Source organism: Micromys minutus (assembly GCF_963924665.1).
Source record: "Micromys minutus genome assembly, chromosome: 3".
Lineage (NCBI taxonomy): Eukaryota > Metazoa > Chordata > Mammalia > Rodentia > Muridae > Micromys > Micromys minutus.
Genome location: NC_137972.1, coordinates 22950151 through 22968117, shown reverse-complemented (window position 1 = coordinate 22968117; position 17967 = coordinate 22950151). Strand labels below are relative to the sequence as shown.

Genomic DNA, 17967 nt, shown 5'->3' with positions numbered 1-17967 from the left:
AGTTTACCCATGGTTCTACCTAAAACACAAAGAAATTATAAAGAAAGAGAACTTCAGATCAATCTCCTTTATGAATATCACTAAAAAATACTCAATAATATTCTTGCAAACTGAATTTAAGAAAGGTTAAAACTATTATTTGCCACAATCAAGTAGGCTTCATTCCAGGGATGCACGGTTGTTTCAATATATTAATATCTGTCAGTGTAATCTACTATATAAACAAACTGAAAGTGGGAAAAAAACAAATGAAAATATCATTAGATGCTGAGAAGGCCTTTGACAAAATTCAAAACTGCTTCATGATAAAAGTCTTAAAAACATCATGAATACAAGGCCCATACCTAATCATAGTACAAGTAATAAACAGCAAACTAAATGGACAGAAAAGATCAAAAGACCAAAAAACCTAATGGAGAAAACCTACAATATATTTCTATAAAATCAAGGACTGGTAAGGCTGCCCATTCTTGTCCTACCTATAAAATGGAGAACTTGATGTCCTAGCCCTAGCAATAACACACAAAAAGAGGTTAAAGGGACACAAATTGGAAAGAAATCAAAATATCACTACTTGCAGATGATATAATAGTATACATGAATGACCTCAAAAATTCCACCAGAGGACTCCTGCAACTGATAAACAACTTTAGTAATGTGTCTGTATATAAAATTAACTCAAACAAATCAATAGCCTTTCTCTACTCAAAGGCTGAGAAAGAAACTAGGGAAAGAACACGCTTAACAATAGTCACAAATAATATGAAATATCTTGTGGTGACTCTAATGAAACAAGTGAAAGATCTGTACAAAAAGAACTTAAAGTTTATGAAATCAAGGAAGACCTTAGAAGCTGGAAAGATCTCTGATAAAAGATAAAAGAAATAATATACCAAAATGGCCAATTTCTTGAAAGTACTCTACAAATTCAATTGAATTTCCATCAAAATTTCAACTCAATTCTTCATGGAGTTAGAAAGAGCAATCTGAAAATTCATTTGGAATAAAAAATACAACAACAACAACAACAAAATAGGACATGGAAAACTATTCTCAACAATAAAAGAATTTCTCAGGGAACTACCTTCTCTGACTTCAAGCTCTACTAGAGAGATATCATGAAAAGAATTACATGGTATTGGTACACAGAGAGGCAGGTAAATCAATATAATTGAATTGAAGACTCAGAAATGAACCCACACACTTTTAAATGTCCACTTAATCTTTGACAAAAGAGGTAAAACTATCCAGTGGCAAAAAGAAAACATTTTTTAAGAAATGGTGCCTGTCCACATAATGGTCAGCATGTAGCTTAATAAAAATTTATCCATTCTTATCTTCTTGTACAAAGCTAAAGCCCAAGTGGATCAAGGACAAAAAGAGATCCACTGAAACTAAAGGAAGAGAAAGTAGGGGAAATCCTCAAATACATTGCTATACTGGCTGGTTTTGTGTCAATTTGAAACAGCTGCAATTATGACAAAGCAAGGAGCCTCACTTGAAGAAATGCCTCCATGTGATCCAGGTGTAAGGCATTTTTTCAACTAGTGATCAAGAGAGGAGGACTCCAACCCATTGTGGGTGGTACCATCCGTGGACTGGTAGTTATGGGTTTTATAAGTAGCAGGCTGAGAAAGTCAGAGAAAGCAAGCCAGTAAGCAACATTCCTCCATGGCCTCTGCATCAGCTCCTGCTTCCTGGCCTGTCTAAGTGTAAGCCCTCACTCTTTCTGGTGAAGAACAGCAGTGTGGAACCATGAGCTAAATAAAACAATTTCTCTTCAACTATATTCTTGGTCATGATGTTTTGTACAGGAATAGAACCCTGACTAAGACAACTGGCACAGGAAAATTATTTCCTGAACAGAACAGCAATGGATTATGCTCTAAGAACAAGAATCAACAAATGGGACCTCATGAAATTGCAAAGTTTCTGTAAAGCAAAAAGCACATTCAATAGAAAAAATAGCAAAAAACAGATTGTTACTATTTCTACATCTAGTTCAGGACTAGTATCTAATGTATACAAACAATTCAAGAATGTAGACTCCAGATAACCAAGTAACCCTATTTTAAAATAGGATACATACATAAACAGAGTATTCTCAACTGAGGAAAGTCGATGTCCAAAAAGCACCTTAAGAAATGTTCAACATCCCTAATCATCAGGAAAGTGCAACTCAAACAACCCCGAGATTCCAACTCATATCACGCAGAATGTCTAAGATCAAAAACTCCGGTGACAGCAGATGATGAGTGAGGATGTAGAGAAAAAGAAACACTCCTCAATTTCCACTGCATTGGAAATCAGTCTGCTGATTCCTCCGAAAACTGGGATTAATAAAAACTAAGGACTCAGCTATATCACTCCTAGGCATATACACAGAAGATGGTCCAACATTTAACAAATATTCTACTACATTCATAGCAGCTTTATTTATAGCAGACACAAGATGGAAAGAACCCAGATGTCCTTCAACAGAGGAATGGATAGAGAAAATGTGTTACTTTTACACAATGGAGTACTATTCAGCTCTTAAAAACTAATGACTTTTGAAATTCTTAGGCAAATGGATGAAACTAGAAAATTCTGAGTGAGGTAATCCAGTCACAAAAGAACACACATAGTATGCACTCACTGATATGTGTATACTAGCCCAAAATCTTGGAATACCAAGAAGCAACTACCATACCTTGAAAAGGTCAAAAAGAAGGAAGACCAAAATGTGAATGCTTCAGTCACAGTGATTATATAGTGGTTAGTACTCTGCGTTGTGAATGCTTCAGTCCTTCTTAGAAGGGAGAACAAAATACTCACAGGAGGAAATACAGTGACAAATAGTGGAGAAAAGACTGAATAAAAGATCATCAAGAGACTGCCTCACCTGGTTATCCATCCCATCTGTAGCTACCAAACCAAGTCACTATTGCTAATGCTAAGTGCTTACTGGCAGGATCCTTTATGGAAGCCTCCACAGAGGCTCTGCCAGAGCCATACTAATACAAATGAGGATGCTTGCAGCTAACCATCAGACTGAGCACCAGGACCCTCAAGGAGGAGCTAGAGAAAAGACTGAAGGAGATGAAAGGGTTTGCAACCCCATGGGAAAAACAACAATAGCAACCAAACCCCCTGCCCCCAGGGCTCCCAGAGACAAAAATACCAAACTATGAGTACACATGGTGAGACCCATGGCTCAAAAGGTATATGCAGCATATGCCATTGTATATTACCAATGAGAGGAGAATCTTTTGGTCCAGGGAAGGCTCATTTTCCCAGTGTAGAGAAATGCTAATGTGCTGAGGTGGCAGTATGTGGTTGGGAGTGGCAGCATCTTCATGGAGCCTAGAGGAGGAGGAAAAGGGTGCAATGGGAACATTTGAAATGTAAATACAGGGAATGTCCAATACAAAATGAAAAATTATTCCATGAAATCTTTGTTCCATAATCTATTCAATAAAGATGTGTTCAAATCATTAGCAATTAAATTATATTTGTCGATTTCTCCATGAACATCTGTTGGTTATATTTGACTTTTCATGGACATTGTTAGCCAACATATATTTTGGAAGTATTATGGTATTAAATTCATGCATTTAGTGAACTCAACTTAAATTGAATTTTGGTATTTATAATAATGAATATCATGTAGGAATTTCCTATTTGGGGGCAGTTGACCCCTTTTTGTCCTTTTCTTTTTAACTTCTTTAGATTTAAGTGAAAATTTTCTCTTCTACTCTTTCCTATAGGAGATTAGTTATACTTAATAAATTCTAGTGGTTTTCTCCTATGTTCAAAACATACATACAAATACTGCTGTCAGCCCTGCTGGCACATTCGGCACCCCTTCTGATTCCCCTCTCTTACGTGTTATAACAGTGCTGTCATGAGTTTCATTTATATACAGACATTGCCATGTAGTATTGTGTTCACTTTGTGGTTCTGAGTAGATTAAAGCCTACTAGAGAAATAAAGAAAATACACCGCTCAATTGTACAATAGTATTCTGCGTCACTGTCATTCTTGTCTCTATGTCAGTTTAATTTTCCAGCTTATACAATTTCCCTTTTCTCTGAACGTCTCTTTTAACATTGCTACAAAGCTGACCATGAACAAAATTTTACTCCTCCGTATTTTTATCTTAGATCTTATTCATATGACTTTTACTTTAGCAGACCCATGTTGCTGATTCAATCTTAAAATAAATCATATACTTCTCAAAGAAAAAGATATTTTTTCACCCATTTCTTCAGAGAAATATTTATTTGCTTTTTTAGTCTAAATTAGGGATAAATCTAGTTGTTTTATATCAATCCTATGTGGTCTATTAAAATAATGTATTCTTTGTCAGCTATTTACAAGCAAACATGTACATAATATTTTCTATTCACACCAACTTCCCTCTCTCCCTTATATCTCTCCATCTCGATCCTCCAGCCTCCCACCATGTTCCAATCCTAAATTCATGTCTTTTGTTTGTTTTTTTCTTTCATGACTCACTGGATTTGTGACCTATAGAGACTCCTATGTGGGCACAAGTGTACAGCTATCCTACAATATAGAGGAAATTCAAAAGTGGTGATATTTCTGCTGACAATGATTTCATCTCGTCCAGAATCATGGCTTGCTAACAGTGCTCATGTGAGGGGTGGCATCCCATGAATCCCTCCAACATGTGTGATTAAATATTTCTATGGACTTAATCTTGTGCTGGTACAATACTTGCAAACTTAACTGACAAAGTTTGTGAGTGCCATGACCATGTCACACCTAAAAGACAGCATTTCATGGACCTCCTCCCCAGCATCTTGCTTTTGCATTGTCTCCATTCACTATTTCACAATGTTTCCTGTGCTTTGGGAACAGTCTTGTGGCTCTCCCATTTAAATATTAACACTCAATAGTCATTTTTTCTTCAAGCACCCATATTCTTGGCCAAGAGAAGATTCTCTGATGTAATCTGACAATAAAACCATTCTCTTTTGAAAATATATAGGAGGCAATTTAATAATGTGTTTTCTTAGCAAACCAGAAGTAGTAAGCTCACCGATAGGCTCTCTAATCTCCCCAGATATAGAATTTAAAGGTTTTCAAAAATAGGCATGAGTCCATATTGTAAAGAAGTTTTCAAATACAATAAGTAAGCAGTTGTTTATCCCCATAACAGTTGTGCCAGAGTTTCTCCAGTAAGGGCATCCTGTCTGGGAATAAGTCATTATAGAACTCAAGGTCCACAGTTGGGAAAGGTCTTTGCTGTCTTTTCTATCCCAGCAAGGTAAAGGGTAACTTCTGATAGTATGAACAGTGCCAGACAGAAAGACAACCAGAACAGACAACAGGGATGAAGTTTTCAGCTTATTTCCAGCCTCATTACTGTGTCCTGAAGCCAGGGTATGTGGTATCTTCAACAATACAGACTTACCCTACAATACTTATGAGTAAGTTTTAGCTTTAAAAGTGAAGTCACATATCTTCAAGTTTTGGTAACTTAGCCGGCTCGATTTTCTCTGTTCCCTTCCATCTTTGTATCTCTCTACCATATAATTCTCTATAAAACTTGTGCTCTGTTTTCCACTCCCTCGTTATTTACAACACTTAATTTTTTAAATCTGAAATTTTATTTTACTAGAACTATCTCAAGTTATTTATATCATTGTGAAAAAATATTGTATTTTTTGAAAAAGCTATTAAGCAAAAGTTTAAAACACCTAATTCAAAATGTTTTAATTTTTCATAAAAATTGGAATCTGGTAATCGAAGTCCTCCTTTCAGCTTTCAAACTTAAACAGTGGTATTACTGTGGGTAAACAGGATGTAACTGTGCTAATGTCTACATATAGGCCAACTGCTGTCAGGTATTAGCCCTAGGACACTGTTTGATCAACAGAACATAATCAAAGCCACAGGAACATACAGTTAGTTAGAGAGAGGACAGTTAAAGTAACCATGGTTACTTGCATCTCAGTGACTTATTCAGCAAATTCTAACAGTTATTTTCTCCTTTAGCTCTATGCATTCTTACAAAATGGCCATCTTGGGAGAAGCCCCAATAATGAGGGAGTTGAGAACAAAGAGGGTTTAGCAACCACACTTGACCTCCTTAATTACCAGGCTCTGCAGAGTGGTACCAAAGCTCAAGTGAAAGTTGACAAATTGTCTTTGAATCTCACAGAGTTCAGCACTTTTCCATAAATGATAAACTTATAACTTGGGGTGAACACCACAAGCAGGTGAGTATCTTTGAAGTCAGTACGGTCTGTAGTTCTCAGAGTAGAATTCCTCAGAGAACAGGGTAAGGGGATGGCCGAGTGCCATCAGGCTGAGAGCTCCCTTCCTTTGGCCTTTCCAATGCCAAGTACCAGAACTTTCTGCCTGAAGAACCACTGTGAAAATTACTGATTCATTTAAATTAATTCTTCAAATGGTTTAATACTTGTAATGATCAGATACACCCATTGCCTACCTAGAGAGAAAAAAAAACAAAAACCAAAACACCTACACCTTGGGCAGTTTTCTGGATGAATCCTAGAGGTCAAGGCATTATCAGAAATAACTGGCTTTGGTAAATGGAAAAAAATAAAGACTTATTAACAAAAACAGCCTTTGTAAATAAGTATTTGTAAATATAACTTTTATCTTTATGAAGTTATTTGTCATTTCTGAGGCTTACTGCCTCTATCTGCTAAACTAAGCCTATTTCTGGATGCTTCTAGATTCCTTACAATCTATTCTTGGCCTAGAATGTTACAGTGTTTTGAAACTTAATGCTGAATAAGCTCACCTTTGTACTTCTTTCTGAACTCTGGCTGGCTGACTCAACTCAGATCCTCTGACTTCAACTACTCTATGCTGGCTGGTTCAACCTGACTTCACTCAGTTTATGATTGAATTTTCTCTACTTGGTCTCATACTAATTTGGGCAATATGTTCTACTCCTTTGAATCCTTTTCAAATTTGGGATGGTTTTCTTTACCTGTGGCTAGCATGTTTTCTCTGCAACCTGTGTCTGTACAATTGTCCCAATAAAACTCACTAACCCCCGTCATACCAATGCTCATGCACTGTTCCTTTACATTGTTGACAGAAGACATCTTGGAAAGGCTATGGTAAGCAAGTAAATTTTCTGGAACTAGCACACAGTTTTGTGTGGTTGCAAGGGGCACACTCATAGAGACTAAGGCTCCAGAGACATTGACTCAGGCTTGCTTCTCTTCCTAACACTAGTACCTACCTTCATGATTTCCTGGACATTTATCTACTCTAGTGGGCAGATTTACTGAAGAACCAATATGTTGCAGTAAGTTCATGTAATAATGGTGTTTAGATGATTTTATGATTTCCTAATTGTTGAGTATTATTTTATAGAGCTCCTAAATTGATACAATTATTTTCAAGCACCATATAGATTAAAATTTGCAAATATAGCTTTATGTGTGTGTGTGTGATAGACTAATTACGCTATGTAATTAAAAACAGGATTGAAACAAATTAATGATGAAGGGAAATATTTATTCAATTACAGACTCAAGAAATAGGCCTCAGGCATTCACTGTGAAAAAGCAAGGTCATATGAAACTGTTGCTCTGAACCTATAATGAGCTTATATAAAAAAATAAAAAACAGGGCAGAAACAAAACAAACAAATAAAAAATCCATCTGCATTGAACTTACAATCCTCTTTCTACTGTAATTCTTTTTGTTATTATTTTAGTATCAGGTAATATTTAATTACATAAGTTTTGTAACTAAAAAGCTATAAAAAATTGAAAGCAAAAATAAAACCTTGCAATAGGCACTTTCTGCTTCTCTCAGAATGTGTCTGTGTTTGTCCCTAACTTAGCTTTTCTCTTTCTTCTTTCTTTCTTCAGTTCTTTCTTTCTTTCTTTCTTTCTTTTCTTTCTTTCTTTTAATTTTTCTTCCTTCTTACCTTCCTTCCTTCCTATCTTTCTTTCTTTTTATCTTTTTTTTCTTTTATCTTTCTTCTTCCCATTCTTCCATTGTTTCTTTCTTTCTTTCGTATTTTTTAGTTTTTGGCTCAAGAAGAGTCCACCAACTTTGATTCACTTGTCTGACCAGCAAGAGGACCACAAGTCAATGACTCGAGAGCCCAACTAACTAAGTTTCATTGCTTACTCTCCTCCTGCTATCAGCAAGAGTCGATGACTATAAGCCATCAACTTTTGTTATAGGAAGAGCTATAAGTCATTAGCTTTTACACTCAGAGTAGCAAAGTTAAACAGCCAGAAACCATTGGTCTCTGTGCCCCAGAACAATAAGAGAGTGTTACTGGCCAGAAGTTTTCAACCTTTGTCCTTCATCTCTTACTGTATCACCCCCAGTACTTGATTGTAGGTGCTAGGACCCCAGAAAATTGCCTCTTCCCTGTCTGTTCTTATGAGAGTTGCATATATCCTATCTCTGACTCATTCTGTCAGATCATTTCCTAATTTTTTAATTTGCCTGCCTTTTAAATAGAAGTTACTTTCAAAGGTGGGTACTTCACTTTACACTTTATTTACTAACTTTACTTACTTTATTTTGGATTAAGAACGTATTCTAGGGCTGAGCCATGCTACAACTAGAAAGAGGTATGGGAGAAGATGGAGGAGATATATAGAGGATCAGGAAATTGAACAGAGGTATGTAGGCGGGTGATGGGGAACTTCAGGTAGCAACTAGCAAGGTTCAGATACCAGGAAATTGGGAGCCTCCCAGGACCCCACAGAAATGACATTAGATGAAACACTGCATAAAAAGGAGGGAGAATCTGTCAAGACCATATCCAGAGGTAAGGCATGGCTCCCTGGTTGAGGAATAAGACCACCCACCCATCTCCAAACTTTTAATCCAGAATTGTTTCTGTCAAAGGAAATACAGGGAAAAGAATGGAGCAGAAACTGAAGAAAGGCCATCCAGAAACTGCCCCACCAGAAAATCCATTCCACATGGAAACATCAAAACCAGACACGGTTGCTGATGCCAAGAAATGTTTGCTGACAAGGTCCTGATACAGCTGTCTCCTGTGAGGCTCTTCAAGATTCTGACAAATACAGATGTGAATGCTTAGAGCCAGACATACACTGATCACAAGACCTCAGTGGAGGATTTAGGAGAAGGACTCAAGGAGTTGAAGTGGCCTTATCTGGCATCAGTGAGAGAGGAGGCCCTTGGTCTTGTGAAGGCTTGATGCCCCAGTGTAGAAGAGTGCTAGGGCAGTGAGGCAGGAATGAGAGTGGGCAAACTCATAAAAGTAGAGTACGTGGTGATTGGATCTTGGGTAAGCAGTGGGGAAACCTGTAAAGGAAATAACCTTTGAAATGTAAATAAGAAAATATCCTATTTAAAAAAGAAAAGAAAAAGAGAGAGAAATGTCTGACACATTTAGCCTCATGTAAAGTAGACATTTTTAAAACCTAAGAGTACCCCATGAATCACTTTCTATGAAGTAAGAAAATTAGAAATCATGCCGTTGCTTGAAAAAAGATGTGTGAATTAAATATTTATATTTAATTTTCACATTGTATATGTATTTCAAAACACTGTACTTATAAGCATATGCAGTGTAAGATGTTAAAAATACACAAGTGGATAATTGAGCCCATAAAGTAATCAGAAATAATATTTTCTACTTGAAGCCTTTGGCCTTGCCTTACAGAAACACTCTAAAATGACACTGTTGTTAAAGGATTAAGGATCCAACCTTCCACCCCCAACCCCTACTCCCAGAACACTGAGCCCTTAGATGCCTCTTTCAGATGACCATTTATGACTTAATTATGTCACCACTGGTTAGTTTCTATTTACTTTGGGGTTTAGAGGAGTCTCAGCTCACTGAGTGGACACATCCCACGGGTGTTTTAGAGGACTTCACACTTCTTCTTAATTGTGTGTTTTTCTCCTGAGGTTCAGGATTCCCAAGTGCCAAGTCATGGATTCCTGAACCCTTTGAGACCAACAGTGACTCTGTAAAGGGGACATCATCTAAGGCTAAGTATGTGCAAAGCAAAGTTTACTCCTAGGAAACAGAAGTGTTTGGATCCTGGTAAGCCTATATCAGGACAGAACAATGCTTTATACCCTTGATCCACACAGACCAGACCGACACATGTTCTTTGTGTTTGTTGATGTACTATCAAGGTTGATTAGTCACAGACTCTCAACTGAACAGATTTCTGGGTCTTATCAATTATTTATCAATGTTAGTATGAAATTACTTATTGCTTTCTGTCTCCTGATTGTTTTCATTATATTCCAGGAACAAGTTTCTTGTTTCACTTTAATTATACCTGATTCTACTAGCTACTATCAAGACGGGGATTTTGTCATTGGAGGACTCTTTTCCCTTAGAGTGATTAGTGGAGATGCTAGAAGTGTACAGGACTTCACAGATACAACCTTTAAACGGGAATCTGTTCTTGCGTAAGTGTTTGGCTTCTCTCTTTAAAAAAATAGTATTTCAGGATTTAGAATGTATAAAATATTTGTTGATCAAACCCTCTTCAATTACTTCCACTCCAGTGTCCAATGTTTTCTTTCTCTTCATGGTATGTCTTGGTCTCCCCTCCTCCAACATCACAGACTATAACTTACTCACAGTTTTAGATCTACTGTTTTCATTTAGGCATGCCAGTACTGTAGTAGGATAAGACATAATCTAGAGTGTAACAAGCTACTTGGGCAAACCTCACTAAAAACTCAGCCACCATTCCCTAGTAGCCACCAAATGCCAATAGCTATTCAGCCATGGCTATAGCTCTGTGAGTCACTCTCCTATTCATGCTGAATTCTCCTAAATATATAAAAAGGCTTTGAAAACACTATTGTAACTAGTAGGTTTTCAATGCATACTGTCAGGCCCTTGAAAAAAAATCAAGTACTGACTAAAAAATATATTCACATGGTTTTATGTAAAATTTATTTTAATGTCTGAAAAAATAGTACTGACAAAAATGTATAATTTTAAGCAAAAAATGTTTAAAATCTGTACATTTATCTTTGTTTTGCAAAATAAAGTCGTTTAAAAAAAATTTAATTTGAAGCAATTTTCTTTGTTTTGATTAAGTGTATTGTACTGAGAACATAATATTTTTTGCTTTAACTGAACTATGTTAAGTTGCCATAGTTGATCAAGCACTGTATTTTCCACGGTTTATCCAACATTTAAGACCACATGAAATACTGTATTCATACTTGCTATATATCCCACATGCTGTACTTCTCAATTTTAATTTACCAGACACAAATTGCACACTAAAAACTAAAATTGTACATTTGATAGTTTTTGGTTGTACAAATATTTCATCTCAGAACTTGAGAAACAGATGTACATGGATCTCTAGTAGACTGAGGCTTACCTAGTTACTTAGTGAGTTTCAATCCAGCAAAACTAAATAAGCAAGGCTCTGTCTCAAAAAAAATTTTAAAGAAAATTGTGAGTTTTGTAATAATTTGTACTACAAAACTTTTTCAAGACTAATTCTTCAACATATTTAATATAGAATATCCTGTTTGTTTCTTGGATTATTCTGTATATTTTTCATAGGACTTAAATTGTTAGGAAAAATTCCAGAATTTTAGGCAGCATGAGAGGAGCTACAGGGAGAAAGGAGAGAAAAGTAAATGATGTAATTATATTTTAATTAAAAATTAATTTGGAAAAGAAGACAGATGATGATCTTTCTAATTTTTCCTCCTAGATATCTCACTAAACATTATCAGCACATACTGGCATTGGTTTTTGCTATAGAAAAAATCAACAAGGACCCAAATATTCTATTCAACATGTCCCTGGGATTCTATCTCTTCAATGTTGACTTTACTGAGATGAGGGTCACAGAGAGTTCTATGACTTTGCTTTCAGGAGAGAGCCCCCCACTTCCTAACTACAGCTGCAGGCCCGAGAAGAATGATAAGCTGGTTGCAGTGATAGGAGGTGTTTCAACAGGAATTTCAACTCAGATCTCCCGAGTTCTAAGTCTCTACAATGTCCCACAGGTATGCAAGGAATCCTGGTTCCTTAGGTTAAACATACTAACATAGTAATAAATGCAATTAATCCATTTATTGTTTATTAATGAGGTATAAAACTACTTAAAAGTTTACTATTTAGTTATTTTCAATCTAAAGTATATAATTTATTCATTAGTTGAAATCATGCTTATATAACAAATTTAATTTAAAACCTTTACATTTGAAAAAGTAGATACTGTAATGAAAACCTGTATTTAAATCACTCCAAGAAAGTTTATTTACCTTGTACTTTTATTTATACTGTCTTTCTTCGGTATGCAGTTTTAAAACATTACAGAACATATGGACTATAATAATTCTGTTCATGTATCTTCACTATAACTACAACAGACATATTTCTGTTTATTTTTTACTGTGTTGTCCAGTCAGATTGCATATAACATTTATTTTTCTAAAGAACAAAGAGGTCAGACTACTCTGGCTGGACGATGGGACTGTTAGTAATTTCCCTCAGTTGGTAGGGAAGTTTTGATTTTTTTCTTTGTTTTCAAGTCTATTTCTTGATCAGTAATGATGTCTTATAAACAATGCTAGAGAGGTAGCATTTATAAGTCTATTGTATCCCAATTAGCAATAAAATTGGAAAGGATGACTTAGGAATAGATTAAGTTGAAAATTACATTGATCCAGAGCTTAATGTATCCTCAGTGATTTTAAGTCTTAGGAAAATGAATTCGGCTGCCAAGTTGATTTATTTTAATTTCAATCTTTACTTATTTGTATACTCTTAAGACTGGTTCTCACTATGCAAAGTTGCCTGATCTTGACATTCCTATGTAGCCCAGAATAACCTCACTTAGATCCTCCTTCTTTAATTCTCTAGGGCTGGGATTAAAGGTATTCACTAGTATGCCTGACCATTATTGTTCATTTTAGAAGCTTTTATGAGTAAATTTTATTTTTTTCTTCTATGTGTTTGACTTTGTACAAATGTAAATTATGACATTCATAACTAATACAATTTTTCACAAGAAATATATGCATAATTGTACTTGACATTGGTTCTTCTACCAGCTTCTCAATTGCCCCTGGCCTCACACCTAACAGCTCCTCATTCTGTTTTCCTGACATAGGATCCTTCCCTTTTCTCTGCAGCCATTTCACTCCATGTAGGTGCCTGATCAGCCATAAAATTATCTGCTGATCTTCCATAGTCCTTTCAGAAAATCCTTGTACTAGTCTTTCTGTTTACTTAAACAACAACAAAAAAAATGTACCCTCAATGATTAACTGTGTGTAATTATTACCACTTGAAACTATTCTAAATGACTAGGTTTTCTCAAAGTTAATTAGCTTGTGTAGGTTATAAAACTAAATTAGTCTTCAACTCCCTCAAAAATCTGAGAGTGTCAAAATATCTAAAAACATAGGAAGTCTAACTTGGCTTTCAGAGCTGAAACAGGTTGTAGAGACACATCTCCACTAGCAGTCCGCTGTTAGCAACATGTGAGAGTAATTCTGATTGCGTAGAGGTTGTAAGCTTTTTGTGTAGAGGGTTTGTGGATTGAGAATTTAACACACAAACCTGTTGATAAGATAATGAATGTGGAGTCATATTTTACCTGGCTGTGGAGAATGTGAGCTAAGTTTTCCTCTAGAAAAGGAATAGCTGGGTCGAGTGATTTCAGCACGGTAGCTTGCAGCTCCGTGCAAGACCTGGTAGCCAAAGTTACACACTAAAAGAGAGATAGCTGAAAGAGGATACAGTGGGAATCCCATGGTAGAGAAAAGGCAAAGGCTTCTGCACTAGAGCAGGATAAAAGGTTACCACTTTTTAATATTTACTGCAACACCATGATTTCTTTCTTATTATTGATATATACAAATCTATTAGTTTGGATGTTTATTTTGTGTTCTGTTGATTGATGAAAGTGTATATCAGGGCTGAGAGTGTTCATGATTAGTGTTCCAGTAAGAGCCCTTAAGAAAACCTTCAGACATAAACATATCATATGTGAATGAGGATAATTTTCCAAGTTATCGTATTTGTATGATTGTGCTAGGATTACAAGCTAAAAATGAATGGCAAAAAGGAATAGCCTTTAGCCCATTGCTGGTAGTTTTATTAAAAATCTTTTATATTTTTCATCTGGCATTTTATCCAAGTCACTATCCCCATTTCCAGAAATTAAGAAGTTAAGATCTTTGAGGTTTCATGTTGCTTTCAGAGGTTTATGTTTCTTTTGTCTCTGTGATTGTGTTGGATTTCTGCTGGCCTGAATACTTCCTTTGAATGTACTTGTATATCTTATTAATGAGCCACTCAATCTTTTTATTTAGATGTATTTTAATATTTTGGAGAGAGAGACAGAAAGAGAGAGACAAAGAGAGAGATAGAGACAGAGAAAGAGAGACAGAGAGACAAAGAGAGAAAGTAATTGGTTTAGTAATTAAGATTTTTTTTATTTTATGTATATAACTTTTTGTCCTGCATGCATGTTATGTATAACCCTGTGTACCTAATGTCCATGTGCCCCAACTCACAGGGAAATCAGCAGGAACCTGGGATCACTTAGGAGAAAATGAGGGACAAGAGGCACAAAGAACAGACAGCAAGTCAAGAGGTCTGATCAAGCTGACAAATTTTTATTTTTCACATGCTAGTTTTATTCAGGTAGGAGAAGTTAGACAGGCACAGGGCTAGGGGACTATCCAGCTAAAGAAATATTCATAATACATTTGTGTAGAATTATATAGAGAGGGGGAGTACAAAGGTGCAACAGAATGTTCTGCTAAGAGGATCTTTTGCCTGGGTGACTGTTCTACTCAGCTAGCTACCTAACCAAAGTGAGATCACCTGATTGCTTGGAAAAGGCCTCTACCATGGGAAACAGAACCCTAGACCAATATCTAGGCAAAATGGTGTTACTCAGTCTAAGGTAATTTAATTTTGTCAGCTCCCAGCTTATCCTTCCTTTTTATTTGGTTTATGACCACTGTGGCTATAGGCAAGTAGACATCTATCTGTCTGAAGAAAAAGGTCTCTCACCAGAGAGGTGAAGCATTGACAGATCCTTCTAGATTTGTTTACATGATGTCTTTTTGAAGAGAGGGTCTAAGTGTCCTTATCAGAGATTCAAGAAAGGCCAAGAGCACCTCTGAACACCAAACTCTAAGCATCCAGGTTTGCTTCTCAGGGGTCTCAGAGACAGAATGCATGGTCCTCCACTTTGCAGTGCTTTGCCTTCAACCTCTCACTGGTGCCCACACTTCTCATAACAAAGTGTGCATAGATCTAAGTTCTATGCACACCCTTTAGGAGGCCAACTCATTGTGGGTTCATCAAGACCACAATTTGCAAAGTCAGTTGGTAATGGACTTGCATTTGGATGCAAAGGAGTCAATTTGCTGGCAGATGAACTTCACAAGCCTGTTAAAGTCCCAGGGTGCAAAGGCCAGCAGTATCAGAAAACCTACAAAAGGGCCAAGAATGGATTGGAGAAGTGTGGTAAGTCATGGAGAAGTAGGTGAAAAGTTCAGCAGAAAGAACAGAGCAGAATATGTTACTTAACAACCTGACCACAGAATTCATGAAGGTGGCCTAAATAGCCTGGTGATATTCTATACAAACTGAATCATAGAAGCTGATGTAACCTATTAATATTGACACTAATGTATTTTATAATGAATGGCTCCCAATATCTCTGGGGATACCCACCATACTTTAAACATGGACACTATATTTTGGTTCCCGGGAAAAGTTTTATCCTTTGGGTTGGGTGGTGATGGCTGGTGAGAGATCTATGCCTGTATCTTCTTCGAAATTTAACTGATCTTACTTAGATAGCCTAAAATAATGTTTCTGAATGGGTCTTTCTGCTAAGTTATCTATTTGTTGTTTAATAAAGCTGGTTAGTCTATTAAAGGCCCAAAAACAAAAGAAATAAGAAATAATCCTACTAAAGGTCCTAAAATGTTAGGCTGGAGTGTAGACACCAAGGTGAATTTGACAACCAGTTTTTGAACCAACTCTCTCTCTCTCTCTCTCTCTCTCTCTCTCTCTCTCTCTCTCTCTCTCTCTCTCTCTCTCGTCCTTCTCTTACCTTTTTCATACTTACTTTGACTACTACTGTTTTTGTCTACATAAAAATAGAACTTTACATGAGGGCAGCACAAAGACCACCCTGTTGGAGAAAAAGGAGGTCCAGTCCTCACATGTTTTGAAGAATGACTTCAGCCAAAGAGGAGAGAAAATAATACAGGTCATCAATCTGCTGTTGGAGATGTTGGATGTGTTCATCAATGGCCATCTGTAGTTCTCTGTATCTGGAGTCTGAACGTATAATAGAGGAAATACCTGTTTTAGTTCCTACAGGCATTAGGATGAGAACAGATATAGTAATAGCCAAAATGGGCTCTCTCCTTTGCCTTTGCATGTCAGGAGAGGTATCTGAAGACTGATCACACAGATAGAAAAATTCATCAGAGCAATAGCAGGTTAATCAGGGCACCATCTTACTGAGAATGCAAAGTCCAGGTCATGCTCACAGAAGACAGAGATGAAAAGGCAAAGTATTAGGCCATCTAGGCAAGTCCACCATGTCTCATTGGTGGGGACAATGAAAGCATGGGCCTTGTCATAGACAAAGGTCACATTGCAGAGGTAGGAGTAGTGAGGGGGTGAATTGGAGGAGCCAGCACAAACCCCTGGGCCTGATACCTGTGATAGGGATATTTCTTGCTATTTTGAGGTCTGCCACTGACATTCCCGTGAAGAATTGGCATAGAAAAAAATTACCAAAAACAGCAATAGCTTCATTGAACAGGGGCTGAAAGTGATAACAAAGCCAACAATCATTAACCATATTGAGGGAGGTGGCATTGGGCATAGGTATGTTTGGTTTACCAGGGTCAGGATAAGGATTTTAGTGGGTGTGTATAAGGGAGAGGGTAAGGGGGTAATGAAAGGACCAGCGGAAAGTACAGATGATCCAGCAGATCCTGGATCTTGGGCAGAAGGACCTTTTGTAGTTGAAATGGGGGTGGGGCATAGGAGGCTTAGAGATAGGTAGAGGAACTAAGACAGGGTTTGGCATGAAGGGAACTGTGCTATTGTTGTATATTGGCTCTTTAAGGGGTTTCACAGTGAAAGTTAGACCTCTGTCACTGTGATATTGGTAGAGCCTAAGTCTCCAAGAGAAACCTTTTGTCCAATCTTTTCTCTTGGTCATATCTAAGATTCTTTTGGTTAAGGGGAAACACCAGCCATGAGTTTTGATATTGCTGTCCTAACATTCTGGGGAGAAAGTGTTGAGGCCAGCTTTTGGAAATCTCTGGTCACTGTTATATAATCCCCGGTAGAAAAGGCGGATCACTCCCTGTAGTATTGCTTCCCCAGCTTTTACAGAAAAGATCATCCAAGATTCCATATTTATGCAGGAGGAAATGCTCACAATGCTACCTTGGGAAGACATAGAAATCTGTTCTTTGTAGGAATGTGTGGCAGAATTGGTTATCACAGTTAACTTTGACAGACTGAAAGATTGAAATAAGGAGATTTGGGGGGAGTATTTCTATGTATTGGTATGTTTTCTTGGGAGCAGTATATAATTTGAGCTGGTGTTCAACACCCCAAGTGGGCACTGCCCCAAGGACCAGTTTACAAAGGTCAGTGGTTAGTATCCCTGGCCCCCAAGTTGAGGTGGATATTTTAGAGGAAGACCAGACGACCTCCTTTCTCTCTAAGAGAACTACCCAAGTATAATTCCATGGCATGTATCTATTATGTGGGGCCTTTTGAAGAGGTAGGTTAAAGGTTGTTATCATAGTCCAGAGGATCATCACCAGTCCTTGAAGAAGCAGCATCTGAAAGAGAAGAAGAACAAGTCTCAGGAGGAGACTGCTGCTCCATTCTGGACAATGATGGCTTAATTGGTTTAATTAGCTTCTCAGGGAACCATTTTGGATCTTGAGTTTTCTTGCTCATAAATGCAGGCT

At 37.0% G+C, this 17967-nt stretch overlaps 1 protein-coding gene across 1 annotated transcript in view; it reads left to right on the top strand.

Moving 5' to 3' along the window:
• Window positions 1–10204: 10204 nt before the first annotated feature.
• The window catches only part of LOC308418643 (vomeronasal type-2 receptor 26-like), a gene marked incomplete at both ends in the record, with an annotated part of 49811 nt that continues 42048 nt past the window's right edge, over window positions 10205–17967 (top strand). The window contains 2 exons of the mRNA XM_080914049.1: window positions 10205–10419; window positions 11697–11994. Of these exons, the coding sequence (XP_080770175.1) occupies window positions 10205–10419; window positions 11697–11994 (513 nt within the window). The remainder of the gene's footprint in view (window positions 10420–11696; window positions 11995–17967) is intronic.